Raw genomic sequence first — 20390 nt, 5'->3', positions numbered from 1 at the left:
TTTGAATTCCTGAGCCTGTATTCCAGGCTTGCTCTGGCAGATGGGTGACAGCTACTCTGAAGAGTTCAACGGCAGCGGCGATAACTTTGGAGATGAACATCTTAAAAAGAGAAATTTGTCTGGTTCTAATTCGTCAGAAGAGATCAGGAAAGCTGTTGAGCAGTGTCTCCTGTCGTCTTCAAGTACTCTCGATGTCAGCAGAAAAAATATTGAGCATCTTACTGAGGAAATGTATAGACTGCCCAGCGTACAGGCGAGTGAATCGTTACGAGTAGTTCTGATACCCTTGGCCTGAGTAAGCACAGAGCAGTTAGGGGCTCGGTGCTTCGTCAGCTGAGTGGAAAAGCTTCAGATTCTTACCTATGATCTTTAATCCCTGGTCTGTTTTGTTGTTGGGTTTTTTTTGTTGTTTTGTTTGGGCTTTTTAAGAAAAGGTCCTTTATAAATTACGCCTGACTTGTGTATCCTTTAATTCCCTCTAGCAGTGTTCTTCCCATAAAAATGTAGAGCAGTTTAGAGTTTTCACATTTGATGTGCCAAGGAGCGGCCCCTGTCTTTCTGGATTTAAAGCATGTTTATGTTGTTCTCTGGTAGTACTTTCATCTGGAGGGAAATGCCATATCAACGATTCCCGAGGATTTATTTCAAAAGCTGCCGCATCTTGTCTGGCTGGATCTCCGGTATAACAAGATTAAAGCTCTTCCCCCTGGAATCGGTTACCACAGGTAAGATCATTGGTCATGCGGATAATTTAATAACAATTGTATTTGTCTTCTGCTTGCCTTGCTGTAATTTCATTGTAGCAGTCAGACTTTTGTGTGCTTCTGTTTGGCATTGACCTCCGTGCGGGAGAGCGGTAAATAAACTTAATTTGGTTTACTAAAACTCAGATGAACAGAAAGGTCCAATTAATATTGCATAGTGAATTTCTGAACTCTGAGCTTTAGAAATGTAGGACCCGTTTGCCTTTTCACGTAGGCTTTGCACCATTTTAATTTTATTGACTGTAGGTTACTATTACAGTGTGAAAATAGGGACCCACAGTTTCAAACCTAGTGTCACTCCTGAGTGACAATGCAGACCAGTTCAGTCAAAGACTATTACTCGTTAGTCTGGTTTTGATGGTTGGCTGACATGGTATTAACCCTTGGAAGGATTAATTGGCTGTTGGTGATTAGGATGGAGCGTGCGAGGAAGAAAATACACCGTACTGCTGTGACCCTGGAAAGTGTGCTTGCTCACGTTGGTGTGATCACCAAAACTGACTTCTCACCAGCTGGGGTTTTTAATGTCTTTGGACAATTCCTTGCTTCTCGCTCCGGAAGTGCAAGACCACAAATCACAGCGTACGGTAATTAACAGGAGCAAAGAAATGGTTTTGTTACTGGAAGGAAAAAAACCCAAACCAAACCAGCAGAGGACAGTTTGCTTGCAGTTGGGGTTCTAAAGTGAAGAGTAAGGAAGTAAAGGACGCAACCCTTGAACAGTATGTGCTACAGAATTTAATTTAAAAATAAAAAACAAACGCAAAATAACCCCTAACCCCACAATTTCATGGCATGTTGTGATTGAAACAAGATGCTTAAAGGTAGTTTAAGATCACTTATTTGAATCGTTATATGTTCAACTTGTGATTAGAGAAATACAGTAATTGCAGGTTATGTCTCTAAAAATAGCTGAAAAATGTCGAGTTTAATGATGTTTTCAAATCTTTTAAATACAGCTTTCATAAATTATTTTTAAATTGGACGGGACTGATAATATATTTTAATATGGTTTGTAAATTACGTGATCATCACTGTACGAGTGGTTGAGATCCTTTGAGATTAAGACATTCTCTGTGTGCATCTTCCCCGCAAATAATGTGGCAGTCATTAGTCCCTGTGTGTTTTATGCTTTATCTTGTTTGTATTTTTCCACTGACTTCAAACAGCAGCTCAGCTTTTAGAAAACGCCCATCAGAAACATGCACTGAATATTACTTGGCTTTCTCAACACTATTGTAGTTTCATTTTATGCTTACTAGATGTTGCAGCAGAAGGTGTATTTTAAGATGTTTGGAAATTCTCTCGGTATCCTTTTCTCAAAACAGCTGAGTGCGTCGTTTTTGTCAACGGCCGAGACTCATTGAGACGTTGTGCTAGTTTGGGGCCCGACCGATTGGTCACTCAAGTTGTTCGTGAATCTCTGATTTTAATAGATATTCTGATAAGAGCTTCTCCAGGCCAAACAAAAACTTGGCCTCAGTTGCTGAAATGTGTTTAGCCCGGCATGCAGAGAGGCAAAGTACCACTCTTAACACTTCTCCCTCTAGAAATCTCTGCGAGACCTGGATGTACAGCTGGGCGGGGATCAGCCAAGGGCACGTTCCACATCACCCTTGCCACGGAGGTTGCGTTTGGGCAAGAACGAGCACTGGCTGTGGCGCAGGGCCTCAGCTCTGCATGCACAGGGCCATAAATGCCGAAGGGTTCCGAGGCAGCGGTATCGCCCCGGCGTACCGTGGCCCCTCAGACTGGGGGAATTGGGGTTTCGGAGTCTGGAACCTCCTGTTGCTTTCACTTAGTTCTTTGCTGTAAATGGCATTCCGTACTCCACTTCAAAAATGAGAACATGAACACAGTGCTTTCATTTTTTGACTGAATTGAAATGTCTTAAAATATTGCCGCAAATGTTAATCTGGTGTTGAGCAGCTGCCAAAATGTTTGATTTGTTTTTTCTTTCCTAGAGGTAAGGAAATATTATGACAGAAACTACCAAGCTTTCTTCTTGTTTGTTTTTGTGCAGTTCTAACAGTAAACAAGTCAAATTGCAACTCCAGTAAATAAAAACCCATTAACTTTTCTGTCTATAGAATATTATTTGATCTAATATGTTGCTGGATATTAAAAGCCATTTGAAAGGATGCTATTGAAATGGCAAAATGAAGCAGTCAAAACTGAAGAAATAGGCAAAGTATGGTTTCTGTATGGTCCCCCTTTCATAGCTGCGGGGGCGTCAGCGGCTGTGTGCTACAAGGGGAGAAAGAGACGACCTCCCTGCGTTGGATGAGGCGTCCCTGTACCCTGAGCATGCAGTAGCCCAGAGGTTCTCATTAGAGATGCTCCAGGCAACAGTGTGTACAGCAGCGCTGGGCATTTTACTTGCTAAACAATACCAATTGTTTTCTGAGCACAGTCATGCTGACGTTTTTCAGAAGCTTAGGAGTTGTCTAAATGTTAGCAGATTTTCAGATATATAAAAAAAAAAAAATTACCTGATATGTGACATAAATGCCGTAAATGTTGTATGTGACCCATGCCAAGCTTCTAAGCTGCTTCCAAGAATAGGAATACTGGAGCTTTTCAAAAAAAGAAGTTGACAAAATTAAATACAAATAGGGCATATTTCTTTCTAATCTCATTGTCAAAAATGGCTGAGCAATTTTAGCTCAGATTTAGCCTGAGGAACACACTCAACCCAAACAGTTGAAGCTCAGCAAAATTGTAAACAACTGAAAATGATGTGTTTATAATTGGAACAGTCAGGATCAGACTTTAAAGTGATAAGCAGGCTTTGCAAAAAAAGATCAAATGCTGAACACTGAAGTAGCGTATAATAAATGGGTGTAAATGCAAACTTCAGATTGTCGTACCAGAGAGCTTTGGGGTGTGTTATTAACCAGCATTGCTGTTAGCGACGGAGGAGCGTGGATTTGCCTTGTGGAGTCCTTTCTGTAATAGGAAACAAAAGCAAGAAAAAAATTAAGGAGGAAAAATATTCTTGTGTTTCTATTTAATTAAATGAACTTTGCTCTTACAGCTGCTACTATTTTCTGTTTTATTGAAAAGGCAATTGAAAACTCTTCTTTTAGAAAGGAATCCTATAAAAGAGCTACCTGCAGAGCTTGGTAAGTACTTGCTACTTTTTTTGGAGGTATCATAGACATTTTTTGGCTCTTAGTGTTTAATTCTGTGGTTAGACTTTAAAATACTTTAGATAAAGAATGGTTCTAACTTACCACGAACATGTGCTATGATGGGGGGAAATGACTTATGTTATTTATAATGATTGCCTTTATTGATAAGAGGGAAAATTTTGGTACGATGCCTGTAGTGTTCTAGTCAGAAATGTTCAATATTGTTTCTCTGACTAAGGCTGAAGTAAAAAACCCGTTTCGGACATCAGATGTCTCGGGCATCTGCATAGTAAGACATGAATAACTAAATGTGATGAGAGTTGAGAACTTCTACAGCAGTTCCTTACGCTTCAGGATGTCTTTACAGTTTGTAACTTCATTTTATGAACTCTTTTTCCACTACCAGTTACTACTTTGGAATAACAAATATTTCCAAATCAAATATTCCTAAGGAAAACAGAGCAAGTTGCATGGGTTCCTGGGATGGTCCACTTGGGGCTCCCTGGGCTCTTGGAGCCCTCACAGCATAAGTGCTGGGGGGGGCCTGTCCCTGTTTGGTGGTGTCTGAGCTGTGAGGCTGTCCCTGGGAGATGAACCTCCAAAGCTGAGTGGTGACTGAACCAAAAACGATTATTTGCTGATTTAAATGTCATGGGGTCTCTCAAAGTAGAATGGGCCACTGGTATGTTGGCCTTTGTACAGTAAAACTTGTTTTATGCGATGCTGTTTTCTGGACAGATCCTGGATCAGGACACTTTTCTACTGTAATACTTCGATCATTACAGGTTTCACAGCTTGGTATTGAGATGAGGGAAATCCTACCATATGTGACACTTAGCCCGTTTCCCCTGGCTCTCTGGACGAGAGGTACCAAAAAAAGGATGCCAGCATGCCTGCTGTGTTGGAGGTTTTGATCAAGCCACAGCAATCAGAAAAGAGCGCTGCAGGATTTTCAGGGCAGGTTTTGTTGGGCAGCAGTGCGGTGATGACAGATGGCTGGAGGCATTCGTAGAGGCCGGCCGCAGCCAGGCTTCCCAAAGCTGTGTGCGTGCTCGTTAGCGAGCGGTGCAGCGATACCCTGATTGAGTAGGGGTGGCCCAGGCCAGGCTGGTCTGCTCTGCCAGCTTTACTAGCGTGACTTACAGCATCGTTTGCCTTAATCACTCGCACACGGCCACTTCAGTACTTTGAACGGTCACAGGGATCCTGGGTAAGGCTGGCAGGATTGTTGCGCTGGGGTGATGCTGTCCTACCAACCACATGCTTTACTTGGGACGATATGTTCCCTTGGCAGAGCCTGTATGTCCATATATGTGTATACCACAGCTGCCAGCGTGTAACATATACAGATACGTGTGTCTGTGTATATGTACACGTGTGATTTGCAGAACTGTGCCTCCCTCTGCTCCCAGACTCCTTACGTAGTGGACGATGCGAGAGCTGGACCGGCACAGTGATTTGAACCTTAGCTAGAGGATGGCACATGTAATGCAAGGATTTGCCTTAATCCAGGCTGCTAAAGGCTTCTCATTTCCCTCTGGTGGAGCTGCACTTGCCAGGACTTGTGAGTCCCCTGCACGTCCCAGGCAGCCTGCATCACAGGCTTCTCCGCTCACGGGGACCTGGGGAGATCACCGAGCAGTCCACCCGGGAGAAAACCAGGGAATTGTGGCTGTGGCATAGCGAGGGGCTGTCAGAAGCTGGTGTATTTTTACAAAACACTCATGTTTTGACAAGGCAGCCTTCTCTGACAAAATCATGTTTCATGAGCTAATTCCCAGCCCACTCTTCCTCCTACCCTTCCCTATTGCTCTCTTGTCTGTACGCTTGCCATCGTAACCACCTAGATAAGAAACAGAGTAGGAGCTAATGCCGACAGCGTCAGCACTACCTTAAATTGGAGTTATTGTCCTGCGATTCTTGGTCTTCTCCTCTCGTAATTAAGTAGAATACCAATCTTACAATGCTGGTAGCATCGATACCAAACAAAAAGTTTGTAATGTAAACTGAGACGAGTTTGGAGGATGATGCTTGAGAAGTCTCTCTCAGCTGTTAGTCTGCATTCATTAGGTGCGTTTTTATCTAGATCTGGAATGAATGTGCAATGTTTGCCTTCATTCATTGACAAAAAACCTTTTAATTGTTAAAAGCTACCTGTTCAATGGGTGAAAAATCTTTGGAAGGGGAGCAGAAGTCTGAATGGTAACAAACCAGTTTTGTTATTCGCCAGTGGCTGTTCCTAGAGCGTTTATACTGGCTCACCTGATTCGTGTAAGGGTTATCATGTGTTACAAATTTACTTAGCAAAGATGACAAGTCATCGCCAGCCAACGTGTTTCAAAAAGCGATCTCAAGCTCCCGTGTACTGTGCACTAGGTGGGCAGTGTTGTGGGGAACTTGGGATACGCTCCTTCTGTTTCCGGGACTACCAGTGGCTCGCTGGGGAAGTCAGAGTTACCTGGCTTTGGGTAAGTCACCGGACTGCCCGCGCCTCAGTTTCCTCTGCTGTAAAACGGGGATGACGATACTGTTGGAAAACTCCTCAAGCCTAGTAAAGAAGGCATTGCGTAGGAGCTAGATAGGTAATATTATTGATGCATCTCCTGAAGCGTTCTTTAGAATGATCCTGGAACAGTGCTGAAGCCTGAAGAATGTCAGTAGGTGATGCAGTTTAAAATTTAAGGAAAACGTTTTGGAAAGGGTGCTGAGAGGCAGAGTGCCCATTTGCCATCCTCCCAGGCGTGCGAGTGAAGTCAGCGTGCACCACTGCGTCGTGCAGCGTGAGCTGTAGCTGCATGTCCTGTGTACCTCCCCCACTACATTCGAATCATGTTCAAACCTGAGTGGTTTTCAGCAAGATAAAAAAGAGATTTCATTTTTCCAATACTGAAGTCATCGGTGTGATTCATTTTGATCATTTCTGTTTAAAAATAGATTTAATTTCTTCATACTAAACTACTTTAAATCTAATTGTATTCCCAAATAGTTCTTTACAAGGTGCATTTCAAAGCCATTTCTTCTTGTTAATAGTGTAGCTCTTCCATTTCTGCGTTTGTGTTTTATGATTATTTGAAGTAATTTTCTAATTTGTGAATCATGACTGTATGAAAAGGCATTACGGTAATTGCAGCTCGCTTAGCAAACTTTTGTTTTTAGATTGTAAGAATGTAGTAAATTCAATAACCCTCCAAACCTCAGCATTCCTCATCGTCGAAGCTGTACTGACAGCAATCAATACGACTGTTCAGAGCACTGGAATGCTTGCTTGTTTGACAGAGCTACACTCGCATGCGAGTTCTGTGGATATAGTTCTTTGCAACAGCAATAATTACACAACAGCATATTTAGTTTCTGTGCAAGAATATGCACTTTAGCTATTCTGTAAGGTAAGTATGTACACAGCAGTGCTGGTCTGTTCTAAGTTGTAGTCAAGTAAATCTTCCTTTGTGCTTCCCCCCCCCATTTTCTCTGCCCTGAGTATTTCCCTTGACCCGTGGCACCAGGTAATTCCTCCCTTCTGAGCTCTCCTCAGAACTCGTCTCCTTCCGCAGGATGGTGGCAGGCTGATTCCGTGTTGTTCCTTCATAAACTTAACTTACAACACAACAACAGTACGTTGGGTTTGCCGCCAGCATGTGATACACATGCGGTGCAATTAAATTTTCACCTCGGTGTTTCCCTGGGGATTTCAACAATTTTTCCAGTCCCATTCCTGTTCAGTTTATCTAAATCACCCCAGTTGCAATTTGAGCGCAATTTCAGAGTAATGGTTCAGACAGTTCTGGTTTTCATTGTGCCGTGGTTTAACCCGGCTGGCAACTCGGCACTATGCAGCCGCTCGCTCGCTCCCCTCTCCCTCAGTGGGATGGGGGAGAGAATCGGGAAGGAAAAAAGGTTAGAGCTGTGGGCTGAGATAAAGACAGTTTAATAAGAGAAATTAATAATAATAGTAATAATGAGAATGGTAAGAGAATATACAGAATATACAAAATGAATGATGCACAACGCAATTGCTCACCACCCACCAACCGATGCCCAGCCCGTCCCGAGCCACAATCACTCTCCCCGCAACCCATCGACTGACCCCCCCAGCATGACGTTCCATGGTCTGGAATAGCTCTTTGGTCAGTTGGGGTCAGCTCTCCTGGCTGTGCCCCCTCCCAGCTTGTTCTGCCCCTGGCCAAGCAGGAGAAGCTCAAAAAGTCCTTGAGTAGTCTGAGCACTGCTTGGCAACAACAAAAAACATCAGCGAGTTATCAACATTCTGTAGTACTAAATCCAAAGCACAGCACTGGGCTAGCTACTAGGAAGAAAGATAACTCTGTCCCAGCTGAAACCAGGACACATTGGTTCTCAGTTTGAGTTCAACTTTAGCAGACTTCAAAGAAATAATTCTGATTAGAATTTGAGAGTTCTAGTTCTAGCTATGGTCTGTGGGGGGAAAAAAGTAAGTTTTGAATGTTTTTGAGATGTGAGCTGAATTTTCCTTCACTCTCAAGTGAGTAACTATGTTGGTGTTGGGATGGCAAAACTCCATTTTTCTTAGGCTGCTGATAAGTTACCGGTCAGCTCTGACCCTGTGGCTGACCGAAAAAAAAAACCAGAAAACGAAAAATTAGAATGTAATTGAAAAGCAGTAAGTGTTAGGTGCATTTGTTCTCCATGTCAGTGAAATTGGAACAAATCCGCATTCTGTGGCAGTAACAGGACGTTGCAGTAAGTTTCCTGTGAAGCTGTGGTGTGGTTTCACACGTAGCAGGTTGTGCATGCTGACTCCTTGATGTAAGGAGCCCATGTGCCCCGGGGTCTCGCGTCTCTCCCCCAAGAGGACAGACCCAGAAGGACCCAGCCGTTGTCCCCAACGCTGAAGTTGGAAGAGCTCCTTTGGGCTCCCCGAGGACCCCAGCACCTCCGCAGCTGCCCTTTGCCTTCTCGTGCTGGTTTTTGTTTTTTTCTTTTTAAGTGTACTTTGTCAGTACTGCCATAGTCGACGTTTCCAGACCAGTAATGTCAAATGGAGTTGTTAATCACGTTGTGAAATTTGTTTTGTAACATTCCTTTCAGCTTTAATTACTGGTAATTTAAAATGAAATAGCTGTGCTATTAGTAACGGTATTTGTCATTTCTGCAAGTAAGGTTTTACAAAAACACTTTAAAAGAGCCAATATACCATTTTATGCTGTAACGAGTAAAGCAGATAGACGCAGTCAGAATTTTAAGCAGTCAACTTGTAGCAAGTGAGGCAGGGTAGAGTATACAGTCAAGCTGTGAATGGAGATTTAGAGTGTGCTTCCAATAATAAAATATGAAAAATATATTCTGATTTATTAGATTGAGGTTGTCTGTGTTGTTTTCAATGCTGCACTTCCTAAATACATTATTATAAACCATATGTCAGTCTAAAATAAATGTCAGGACAAAACATGGTATTACCTTTCTTTTAGAGACTTGGTACCCTTATGTTTTGAAAGATTTAACAGATTTCAACTGTTTTGTGTTTTGGTTTGGATCAAAACTGACTGGAAGTATTTAGTTCTGCAATTTTCTTTTGCTTCTGTGGAACGTAATTTATAAATATTTATAAATACAAATAATCAGCATAAACCTGATTTCCGAAATGGATTGTGCGTAGTCTGCGCTTCGTTCCCATTTCACCAGGCGGTGAGCAGAGCGTGCCAGGTGACTGCCACCCTGCTCGTCACCCTCTCGTTACGTGTGTAACCCGTGCTGCGTGTGCTTCCGCGGGTGAGAGGAGTAGGAGGCTGCGGCAGGCCTGCGGGATGCAGGAGCTCAGTAGCCCTCGGGAGGCTAAAGATTTACATCGCTCTCGTTTCTTGTGGAGGGATGGTGGGATGGTGGCCCTTTGTTTTCCTGGGCAAGAAGAACTAATGGTGAGGCCAGGAGTGAGGAGTAACATAGACCCAATGACTTCAGCAGCAGAAAATCAGAACAACGCACTAGAAAGAAAAGAAGGAAAACTTCAGTTAAAATCTTTAATTCATTTCCTTTCATATTAAAAAATTAATACAGGTAAACCCCCCTGATTTCTCAACACCACAAATGCCATTCATCTATGAGTAAAAGCATAAGATCAGCAGCTGAGGGGTTGTACTGGTTAGCTAGTAATGTAATGATGGTAATGATCATAAACACAGTAAATACCAGTCGTTCACTTTGACTCAACTACTGTATATGTCTGAGAACTCACACATCTTTCAAAATGCTGAAAGGTTGGGCCCGGTGACCTTTTGAGGTCCCTTCCAACCTGGGCTGTTCCATGATTCTGTGTTTGCTAAATCACATTGTTTTCACAGGAAACTTAACTTCGCTGACAGCCTTGAATCTGAGACACTGCCCCCTTGAATTTCCACCTAAAGATGTCATACAAAAGGGATTAAAATCCATCCTGTGCTTTCTTCGGGATTCTGGGAAAGGAAGACAGCTCTGTATGGAGCCAGCCACTTCAGGTACGTTGGAGATGCATTTGTGTGCACTTACTGTCATTTGTTTTGGAAAAAGCGTGACGCAAGGGATGCTTTCCTTGTGGGCTCTTCTGCTAATGGGTGTCATCCAGCTGTGTATCTGAAAGGGATATTGCTGGCTGGGATAAATGAGGAAAAACAAATGCTTCAGTGCTGCAAGAAAAAAATCAAACTGTGAATCTTAAACCCCTAAGTGGAGAAGCAGAGGTTGCATTTGTGTAAGAGGAAGCCTTAATTACATGTGATGTCGTTAGAGAAACAGAAGACGAAGTTTCAGAGAAGCTTTCTTCAGAATCAGCAGAGAAGGAGCATGAACGGAAGGTCGGGCCATTTCATTGAGATGAAAAATGGTTGGTGCACGTGCCGGGCACTTCACAGGAGCAGTAGAGGGGATAAGAATGCAGGTAGATGATATTTTATAGGGGGTGTAGGGGAAATTGAGATCTTAGGGAAACAGAAGAGAATACTTAATTAGCAGAAGACTGTGGAAAAAAATGGAAATGTGGTACCTGGCTTACAGAAAAAAGGTGGAGCTGATAAAGTTACAGACAGGTCAGTGTAGTTCCTATTTCAGCCAGCTGCAGGCAGATTACAGAACCAGCTTTCTGCCTGCTCTGGTTTACCGGTCCGCTCGGCCTTTGCACAAGGCAAGAGGAAAGTGGAAATATGGATGGAGGAAATTCCTTCTGTCTGGCTGTGTGACATAAGGAAGGTGGGGATGTAATTACCAGATTTGTACGCAGTCTGAAGCGCAGACCCACTTCTTGTTAAAAAATTTAGTGTGCTGTAAATACAGCATCACTAATTTTTACAAGCTGCTTGATATTGTTCATCCACATACCAGAAGCCTGATAGTGTTTTCTGTGTCTTCATACTGTGTTTGAGCTCACGTTCTTCAAAAACAAGCACAATTTGCTCTCTATCGTGCTTCTTCCTTTTTCCCCCCAGTATTGCAGTTATAAATTTACATTAAGAGGGCAAAACTAAGAAGCTGTCAGCAGAGAGGAAAAGATGCGGTGCCATTTGCATCGTTTATGGTCCAATAGATTCCAGAAGTCATTAATAATAGAAATGCTGGGCATATTCCCACCGAAGACATCTTCTCATACTTAAGCTTTCCTGTAATGAAGGCTAATTACTGCGGATACCATTAGTATCAGACTGGAATTAGGGGTGTTAAAATGTGATATCGTTAAAGGGAATGCAGTAAATTCAGAGTATGAATGAGCCACTTAAAATGCTAAGTGATATGGTGAAATATAAAAATATCAGCTCAAAATACCATGATACTGAAAATGAAGTCAAAATACCGATGTAAAGATAATTACTTTTTTTTTAATTAATCTCAATTCCATGATGGTGTCATTAAAGGGAACCACATGCATTTCCAGAACTCCACGTGATTACTGTCTTCATGTTTTAGGACTTTGTTTATAATTCTTGTTTCAGACTTCACCACACTTTAGCATGACGTGAGAGCAAGCCATGCATTTTTCTATATAGACAGGTTTTATTTGCGTTACTAGTGCTTAATGTTTATATCGTTTTTTCCATATTAGTGGACATTTATTTTAGCACACATAACACCTAAAAATCTGCTTGCTTAACATTTTAAGTCGTCAGGATCTCGAGTGACGTTACAGACTAAGGTACTGTCTGTATTATCCTCCTCGCTTGGCTTTTGTACTTGCAAGCGAACTTTCAACGCAGCCCGCAGGCCGATTGACGTGGCGTAGCAGAGTCGCTAAGGAGCTCGGTGGGTTGGCAAGTTAAACTATTCCCTTGCAAGACCTAAATCAGGGCTTGTTTCAGACCACCTTTTGTTTGCTTCACACGGATTTTGCTACCTCCTCAAACAAGCATCGTGCGGGAAAAGAGCTATGGCAGGTCAGGAATGAAGTTAACTGGAAGAGGGGAGCTAGGAAGCAAGCCCAGCACCTGCCTGCAGGAAGCGTTCCCGATACCTGCCTCGAGCCACAGCCTATCAGAATTAGTGCAAATTCATCATGTGGAAAAAAAAATGACAGACTCTTCCAGGAAGGAAACCAGTGATATGATAAAACAGACCTTTAAAGATCTAAGATTGCTCTTTTAAATGTATTTTCCTGTTTTAGAAGTCCCAGACCTAGTTTAATTTTTAATCTAGTCATAATGACAGAGCTAGACCCCAAAGTTGTGTATTTCACAGCATTGCCCACGCTGCAGGAATCGGCACAGGCCATTGCTAAATGTTAGGAAAGAAAATCAGAGATGTCCTCTTCCTAGGAAGGTAATCAGTGGCCTGCGGAAGCGGCTGAGCTTCATTAAGTGTTTTGGATTGTTGTTTTTTTTTTTTTGTTAAATACTAGCATTTTAATATAGGAACATACTGTGGCCATTTAACTTCTGCAGAAGGCACAGCAAAAATCTGCCATGTTTACTGGTGCGTGGTGCCACATTCATTTACAAAGAGTACTGAAATGAAAGGGAAAAAAGCTCTTCGTTTCATTTGTGCTTAATGTAGTTGGAGCTAATGTTTGTTTTTCTGGACACAGGCCTAACGCCAAGCGTAGGTGTTCACTTGGTATTTCCATCAACAGCAGGATAACGTTTAGAATCAAAACAGGAAAAACACTGGGAAGTGGGAATAAAATGCCAAACACTTACCCTTCTTTTTCAATGAGAGCTAATGCGGCCCTTGGATATTCAAAATTATGCCCTTTAGAGATTTTCAGAGTATTTTGGTAACGAATCCTTAATCATGGCTGAAACGCATCAGAATGCTTCTATCTGGTTGAACTAAGCTTTCTCTAGCGCTCAAGTGGAGTGAGCAAACGACACAAAGCTGAAGCAGGACTTGTGGGCAGTGGAGCACAGATTCTTACTGTGCTCATTGATATGAATCCTCCCCCTTACAATTAGGACGTTAATTTATCTTTGAGCATTTTTAATTGTTGCCTAAAGTAAAGAAATGCAGGGTAGTAACAAAAGCACATCTTGTGTCAGACTAAAGCGACAAACCCCCTGAGCGTGAGGGGGTGCTCATCCGGGGCACATCTGGCCGAGGGTATGTGCGTGCCGTACTCGGAACGCTAGGGGAGTGCTAGGAGCTCGGTAATGAGCCGAAGGAGGCTTTCTTGATTTCCTTCTTAAAGATGTGCAGGCTATGAAAACAGGCTGTTTCCTTTTTATCTGTTTATCTCCCTCTGTGAGGTGGACCAGTACTATTTTTCAGAGATCTCTTTCTACACTCACTGTAGCAAGTGCAAATTAATTACAGCTGCCCCCCCCCCGCCAGGCAGAGGGTGCAGCGAGAGCTCTGGTGGGGAAGGAGCGGAGTAGTCGCTGACAGTCGTGTGGTGGTGGTGTTGTGGAGTGGACTCTTACAGCTGCTTTCCCAGGTTCCCTTGGGCATTTGTTACAGCTCCCTTTCCAAATAAACGAGTAATGTACTTGAAACACTACGGTTAGTTATTTTGGTTTTTAACTCCCCTTCAGCGATACAAAATTTTGAAAATTTTGAGGATTTTGTCAGTGTTCTTCAAAATAGCAAATCAAAAGCATTTTTTTCTGCTGACTTTTGTCTGCTTTTGAATGTGGGGTTGCATTCTGTCCTCCTTCATTCAAATGCAATAGATTAGAATGACAAAAGCGTTCTCAGTTAGGCTCTGGAACAGCATTGTGACTTAATTGTGTTCCCGTGTTTAATGGTAGTTTGGATCATGGTACATTTAAAGACAAACAATCCCGTGGACTTTAATATTTAGAATCTGTGGGCATGCACATGAAGTTTGGGAACCTTCTGTAATATGCAGGAGTTTTTTTGCTCCCACCCACGTGGCCCATCTGTTCATGTTGGATGAGCGCAGTGTGTAAGAAGTAGTATATACATACTTCATGCAGAGAGGATAACAGAATGTACCTTGGAATAATGCTTTTTCTCTAAAATGGGAGAAGAGGAGGGAGATGAAATCCAGTGTGTCTCTTCTCTAGGATTGAGGGAACCTCGTGAGTCTATAGCTCATATAGAACCAAACCGTTGTGTGCCTTACCATGCCTCAACACCACGGCCAAAGGTGAGCTGCGATGTGTTTGGCTGTTGCGGGTATTGTTTGGGCAGCGGAAGGTCTGGAGTACAGACCTACCCAGAAGAGTGGATGACTTCTGTGGTGGTCAGCTACTGCTGCGCTTGGCGCTTCTGTGGGTACCCTGACAACTCCCTGGTGACTGTGGTTTGTGTACGTCAGCCTAAGTCACGCTTTGGAGTGGGGCATAGACGTACCCTAGGATTAATCACCGTCGTGGAAATACCGAAGTTCAGTTGCTTGTGCAGATTAATACCTATAAAGGTGTAATTTGAGATAATGCTAAATTTGTTTAACCCGAGATGCCCGTTGGGGTGAAATGCAAGGTGTGCTAGAGCTTTCATCAGTACTTTGGTTTTTGTCGTTACATTACTTTACATATTTAAATTGATTATGTTAAAAGATCTTCCCTGTTTTGACTCACAGATTGCATTTAGGCACTTGTAGTATGTTAATGATTATTGTATCTGTTTGCTTTGCCTTTTTACTTCCTCTGATGCATGGAACATATTTTTAACTCCTATTCATCATGCAGAAAACTCTATCTTTAATTCAGTCATACACAGTTCACGTAATACTTATTTATACCCAAATCTACATTGGCAGGCTATAAATGCTCCAGAAAAATGAAGTGAGAGAAAAAACTAGGGTTATATACAGCCTTAACTCAATCCCTGTATGTACATGCATTATGTGAGTCTTAATTTCCGCTCTGGTTTTTTCCTCCGCGCAGAGATGCCAGTATAAAGCTGGGATTTTCCACTTTCATGTCCTCCTCCGTTTCAGAAATCACTGTCGTTTATACGGTACATTTGATGTTGAACGTTGAATCAGCTGCTGCACGGTGGCATTGATAACAAGCTGGGCGAAGAGTTTACCAAATTACGATACACAAGTTGTCAGCCAAAAGGAAGCCCCGGTTCTGCTCATGTTCATCAATAAACTCTTGGTTTCTTCCGGAACAGAGAGTGCTTTAAACTTGTGAAAAATCTTTGAGCATAAAATATGTATTAAAAGAAAAAAAAAAAGACCAACAAATCCCGCTTCTGTTGGATGGATTGATTGATTGACACTATTTAACCACTGTGTTTTGCTTAGGAAGGAAAATCTAACTTAATTCACTTGATGTACAGGCTGACAGTAGTCTCCCTTTCATTCCAATAGAAATGCCACCTGTTGAAAAGCTGAACTTAAGTGAACTGTTGCAGTCCAGTCTGGATTTGTCAGAGGAGTGGCCTAACGAAGAGGAAAAGCTCAGATTCCAGAAGCTGAAAGAAGAAATTATAAAAGTTGAAAGGGAAGAATTTCTTGCTGACAAACGTGTAGGTGCAATCCATGATTTTCCTCAAGCAGGGAAAAACCACAGAAGGAAGGAACAGCTCTGCTCCGAGTCAGCTGGTCTCTGCAGGTGACTAAGCTCCACGCAGTGGTATGTGAGAAGGATCTTGCGAGTGCTGGAAAACTCTGCGTTTCCGCTGGAAAATACAAAAGCTTAATATGCATCATTAGACTCATTGCCAGATAGGTCTGATGAATAAATGGTATTTTTGACATACGTATATAGAATACAAAACAACTTACACTTTCTATTATCTTAAAAGTTTTTTTTCTCCAAAATTAAAAACCACTCTCTCTTATAGTTTCTCATTTACTTCCTTTTTTTTATTCCTATTTCGATAACTGTACCCTTGAATGTCCAGATTCATTCCTCTGAAATAGAGTTTTAAAATACAGGGTAACAAAGGCTGTAGAATCCTGCAGGTACCTTAATTTTTCATTTCCAGTATATGCAGTATGATAAATAACTCGGTATAAATACAAGATAATATGTTAAATTTCCTTACATTTGCATAAAAAGCATTTAATAAATGCTTTATTTGTCATATTTGACAATATGCAAATAATGCAAACCCTATTTGGGAGCATTTGTTGCTGAATCCTTTCTGAAAGAGGATTTGTGTAAAGGAGAGAATAAACGCACGGGAAGTGTCCTTAATCTTATTTTTTTGTCCAACTATTTTAGTGTTTACCATAATAGCAGTGATTTTTTTCCCCCCTAATATTTGGGAATGTTTTTTATTGTTACTTAAAAATTATTATTAGCACTAGATTTTAATAAACTAGAGCTGACTGATACTGTAAACTACTGTTTGATTGGGTTTCAGATGTCAACCAAAGACAGGAAGGCGTTTTTATATTTTCTGTGAACTTTCTTCCTTGCCTTCTTTCTTTTGCTCCTCACCCTTTCGTGTTTGCCTCCCTCCACCTCTCTGATGTCACTCCCAGAAAACTTAAAATACCGTAAGTCAGCAGCAAAAAGCCACGTGCCTAATCAGCGTGGAAGGGATGGGGGGAGATCTCGGTGACCGCCGACGCACGGCTGTGGCGAGGCACTGCCTCGGCTCTGCACCCTGCGGTCACGGTGAGGCTTTCCTAGGGGACGAGAGCCTGGAGCTGCCAGCCCGTCCTCGCCCCGGGCCTCCCCGCCAGCTCTCAGACCTTGCATCGCCCTGCTTCGCCCTGTGCTCCGCTGTCTGTGTTTTACACACGGTTTGATGTCGATACTCTCACGGTTTAGGGGGTTTTGTTCTTGAGGTGTCCACACTATGGAAAAAATCTTGCAGAATTCACGGTTTGTGCTTACTTTTTTCCTCACAATACCACCTTAGGCTTGCAGTGGGTTTTGTGAAGTAATTAATTTGGTAAATCGCTTAAGTAAGTTTCTACTTTAAATATTTTCATGGTTATATTGAAATAAACCAGACTGCTCGGATGCAGGATCGCTAGTAGATAAAAACCGGTGTAGAGTGTGTATATCACCATCATTAGATGTGCTTAGTTTTCTGTGTAGTGTTTAATCAACAATATCAAACTGTCCAATTTAAAAGGAGCATGTCCACACAGAGAAATGAATTTATCGAGTCTCTGTCCTTTGACAGGACAATTCGGGCAAAGCGAGCTGAAAAGTGCAGATCGGTAGCAGAAAAGGAGCTGAAAGAGGAACAAGCTTTATCTGAACAAAGGAAAAGGCAAGTATTGCAATGTCATTGTCTTTTAGAAGTTGCTGCTTAGCTTCTTAATAGATTGCCTAGTTGGCTGTTTATAAGGAAAGAAGTAATTTCAAATGTTTCACACTACAAGGGGAAATACAGAGTGCTTTTCTGTACAAAATACGCTGCTCCAAGGCAGCAAGAAAGGCAATGTACCAAGCTTCTTACCAGCTCAGCCATGGGACTCCATGAATTCCCCTTCCAATTGAGCAGAAAATAAATCTGCTTCAGTACATTCATATGTTACATTCCATGTACACCTAAATGTAACTTCATCTTTGCTGACAGAAGACTACAGCTAGGGGGCAAACTCTGCATATGGCATAAACCGGTGATATATCCAGGGTATAAAAAGTGTATGCATTGAGCAAATTCTCCTGGAAGAACGTGTTTATATCCCTGCCTATTTTCCCACTGCATGCTTACATTTGGACTGCTGTTCAGAAATCCATCCGTTTACTACAGACTAGACCCGAGCAATGAGGCAGTGTTAGTCCTAATTTGTATCATCTTAATGCCTTTTTTCTTTTATAACTGGGGTTACGAAAGTCGTGTTACAGGACAAAGGCATCTCCCTGGCACTCCTGGCAGCTCCAGGTGGCTGTGTTACGAAAGGGCAATGCCCTGGGTTTGGGGGCTGCACAAAGTGCAGCTCTGTGCTCCAGCGGTTTGGGTTAAACCTGGTGTGCTTTGGTGCTCCCTGGGCATCCCTGCACCGGGAGAGAGGGGAAAACCAGGAGGAGAGAAGAAAGGCCAGGGAATTCTCGTCTCCCCTTCCAGCCAGGCAGGGAACGCCATCGGTTGAGCAGGATGCCCGCTCCTAAGAAACGTGAATCTGGGTGCTCATGACTGGGCAGCGAGCGATCGTTTGGGCCAGAGCCAGTACAAATGAGCCTGCTTCCACTGCGAGCTGTGTGCATGGCAGCAGAGCGACCACCGGGAACGAAAGCCGAGCTTTCACGTGCCGCAACCTGCCCTGCCTTTGAATCGTGGCTGCCTTCTTTTCTGACCCTCATTCGTTCTCAGGGAGATGCTGACACGAAGTGCTCATTTGGCTTCTTGCAGCATTCCTTAGATTAATGAACAGTTACAGACAGAATATAGAGGTCAAGAGGAAGATACTGGGAAGACTGTAGGAATGCATCTATAACGAGACTGGGAACAAAGTCTATTGTTTGTTAAACTATTAATTTATTAGGCATTATTATAGCTGACAAGTATTTTTAAAGAGGCAGTGGAATTGAAGGAGGGTTACTCTGTGTATGTGCCAGGCAATGGTGGTACAAGGAGAAGCAGCTGAGACTTAGGCCTGAAACAAAGAGCTGGAGAATCACTGTGGACGTTCAGAATCAGAGTAGACATCATATTAATGAGACCTTTATTGATGAACCTTAAAAATTTGATGGGTCAGACTATGATACCCAGTAGAACTTTTTGTGGTATAACTGTCTACTTCTTTATGTTCACGCCAATGTACTCAGTATCTAAACTTAACCAAGTTTAACTATAGCCCAGAGGTGAACTGTCTGGCTTGTTCCCAGTCCCCTGAGCAGTTCCCTTACTCTGCTTGGCTTTTGTCTGAATCTGTCTCCTGCTCTTCGCTGCTCTGCTCCTCCTCTCAAGTGAGGGTGGGTCTTTGCAGTTCTCCTCTTCCTCCAGTTAATGTTTCATGGCAAGGCCCCTGGTATTTTGTTTCTCTTTGTTAGGAACCAGTATGTGTAGTAAGTATCCTACTGCGTTCAGCATGTGAACAAAAGCAGTTAGCACTCACCTCTTCAATTGTGGCTCTAAAAGTTGGATATAAATTAACTTTTTCAGCAATAGAGAAATGCTTCAGGAATGGCGCAGCCAAGTGAAGTTGATGAAAGAAAAAAGAGAGAGATGTAGATTTTCACCCATGGAAGCAGATACGGTATGTAATGGAAAATAGCAAGGTAGGGCACTGCAAAAACCAACCCATTAATGATACACCCCGATTTATTTTCTCTGTAGCCCATATATTTAAATTAAAAACTTAGAAAGAGAAAGCCAGGACTTTAAATGCCAGCACGTTGGCAAGGGCTTTGCAGGCCCTTTCTGAAATACTCATGTGGTCTGTGGCTCCTGCGTGAAGTGCTGCAGCCCCATGTGCCGTGTGGGAGTTGCCAGATCCTTCAAACTGCTATTCCAGATCTGTAGTGGCTCCAATAATCAGGCTGCTTGGAGGCGTTAAAACAGAAGTGTGTATGTCGAAATGTGGTTTTTTAAATTATTGAACGCCTCCAATATGAGGTATTGCCTCCGCCAAACTGAATTTGAAGTCGGCTGGATTTTCTGGTTCCTCTGGGAATTTGTAAACGCTGGCATGGGAAAGGAGGGGACCTCGCTTCTGGCTCTTTCTGAGTGTATATGAAAGGCCTGAAAAGTTGTTTGGTTTTCCCCCCAAAGTAGCAAATGTTAAACCAAAAATCTCAAGAAAATGATCCCCTTAGTTTTGTCGTTAGGTTCTCGTTCCTTATAACACAGATGAGAGGCTGAAAATGAGTGCACGTGCTTCCACCAGTGCTCTGGTGTGAAAATGAGCTGTGACGTAGACCCTGAGTAAGGCAGTCGGAGGTGGGCGCTGAAGGAGCGTGGAATGCTGTGAGGGTTTTCCTCTTGCTGTGGAGAATCCTTTCGTCTCGGTTTTGTGCTTGCTGGACCATACTACTTCTGACCCTGGAACTGTAGAAATACACCCGAATTTTTCTGGAATGTCAGTAGGTTATAAATGAAAATGAATGACATCCCTCCGTGATAAAAAGGGGCTTTGTACAGGTTTAGGGTTGCATTTGGTTGATACCTGCTTAGCAATGCCTGGTGCTCAAATGATAAAAAGGACCCTTGTATGACACATTACAACTTTTCTAGAAATGTA

General features: G+C 42.6%; 1 protein-coding gene across 1 annotated transcript in view; it reads left to right on the top strand.

Annotated features, from left to right (window-relative positions):
• Window positions 1-362: 362 nt before the first annotated feature.
• The window catches only part of LOC104124837 (PWWP domain-containing protein 2B), a 55235-nt gene continuing 35207 nt past the window's right edge, over window positions 363-20390 (top strand). The window contains exons 1-5 of the mRNA XM_035892770.1: window positions 363-383; window positions 595-725; window positions 3831-3889; window positions 10213-10365; window positions 15609-15852. Of these exons, the coding sequence (XP_035748663.1) occupies window positions 363-383; window positions 595-725; window positions 3831-3889; window positions 10213-10365; window positions 15609-15852 (608 nt within the window). The remainder of the gene's footprint in view (window positions 384-594; window positions 726-3830; window positions 3890-10212; window positions 10366-15608; window positions 15853-20390) is intronic.

This window comes from Egretta garzetta, unplaced genomic scaffold, assembly GCF_000687185.1.
Source record: "Egretta garzetta isolate BGI_Z169 unplaced genomic scaffold, ASM68718v1 scaffold184, whole genome shotgun sequence".
Lineage (NCBI taxonomy): Eukaryota > Metazoa > Chordata > Aves > Pelecaniformes > Ardeidae > Egretta > Egretta garzetta.
The sequence above is the reverse complement of the archived record's forward strand: the minus strand, read 5'-3'. Positions and strand labels throughout refer to the sequence as shown.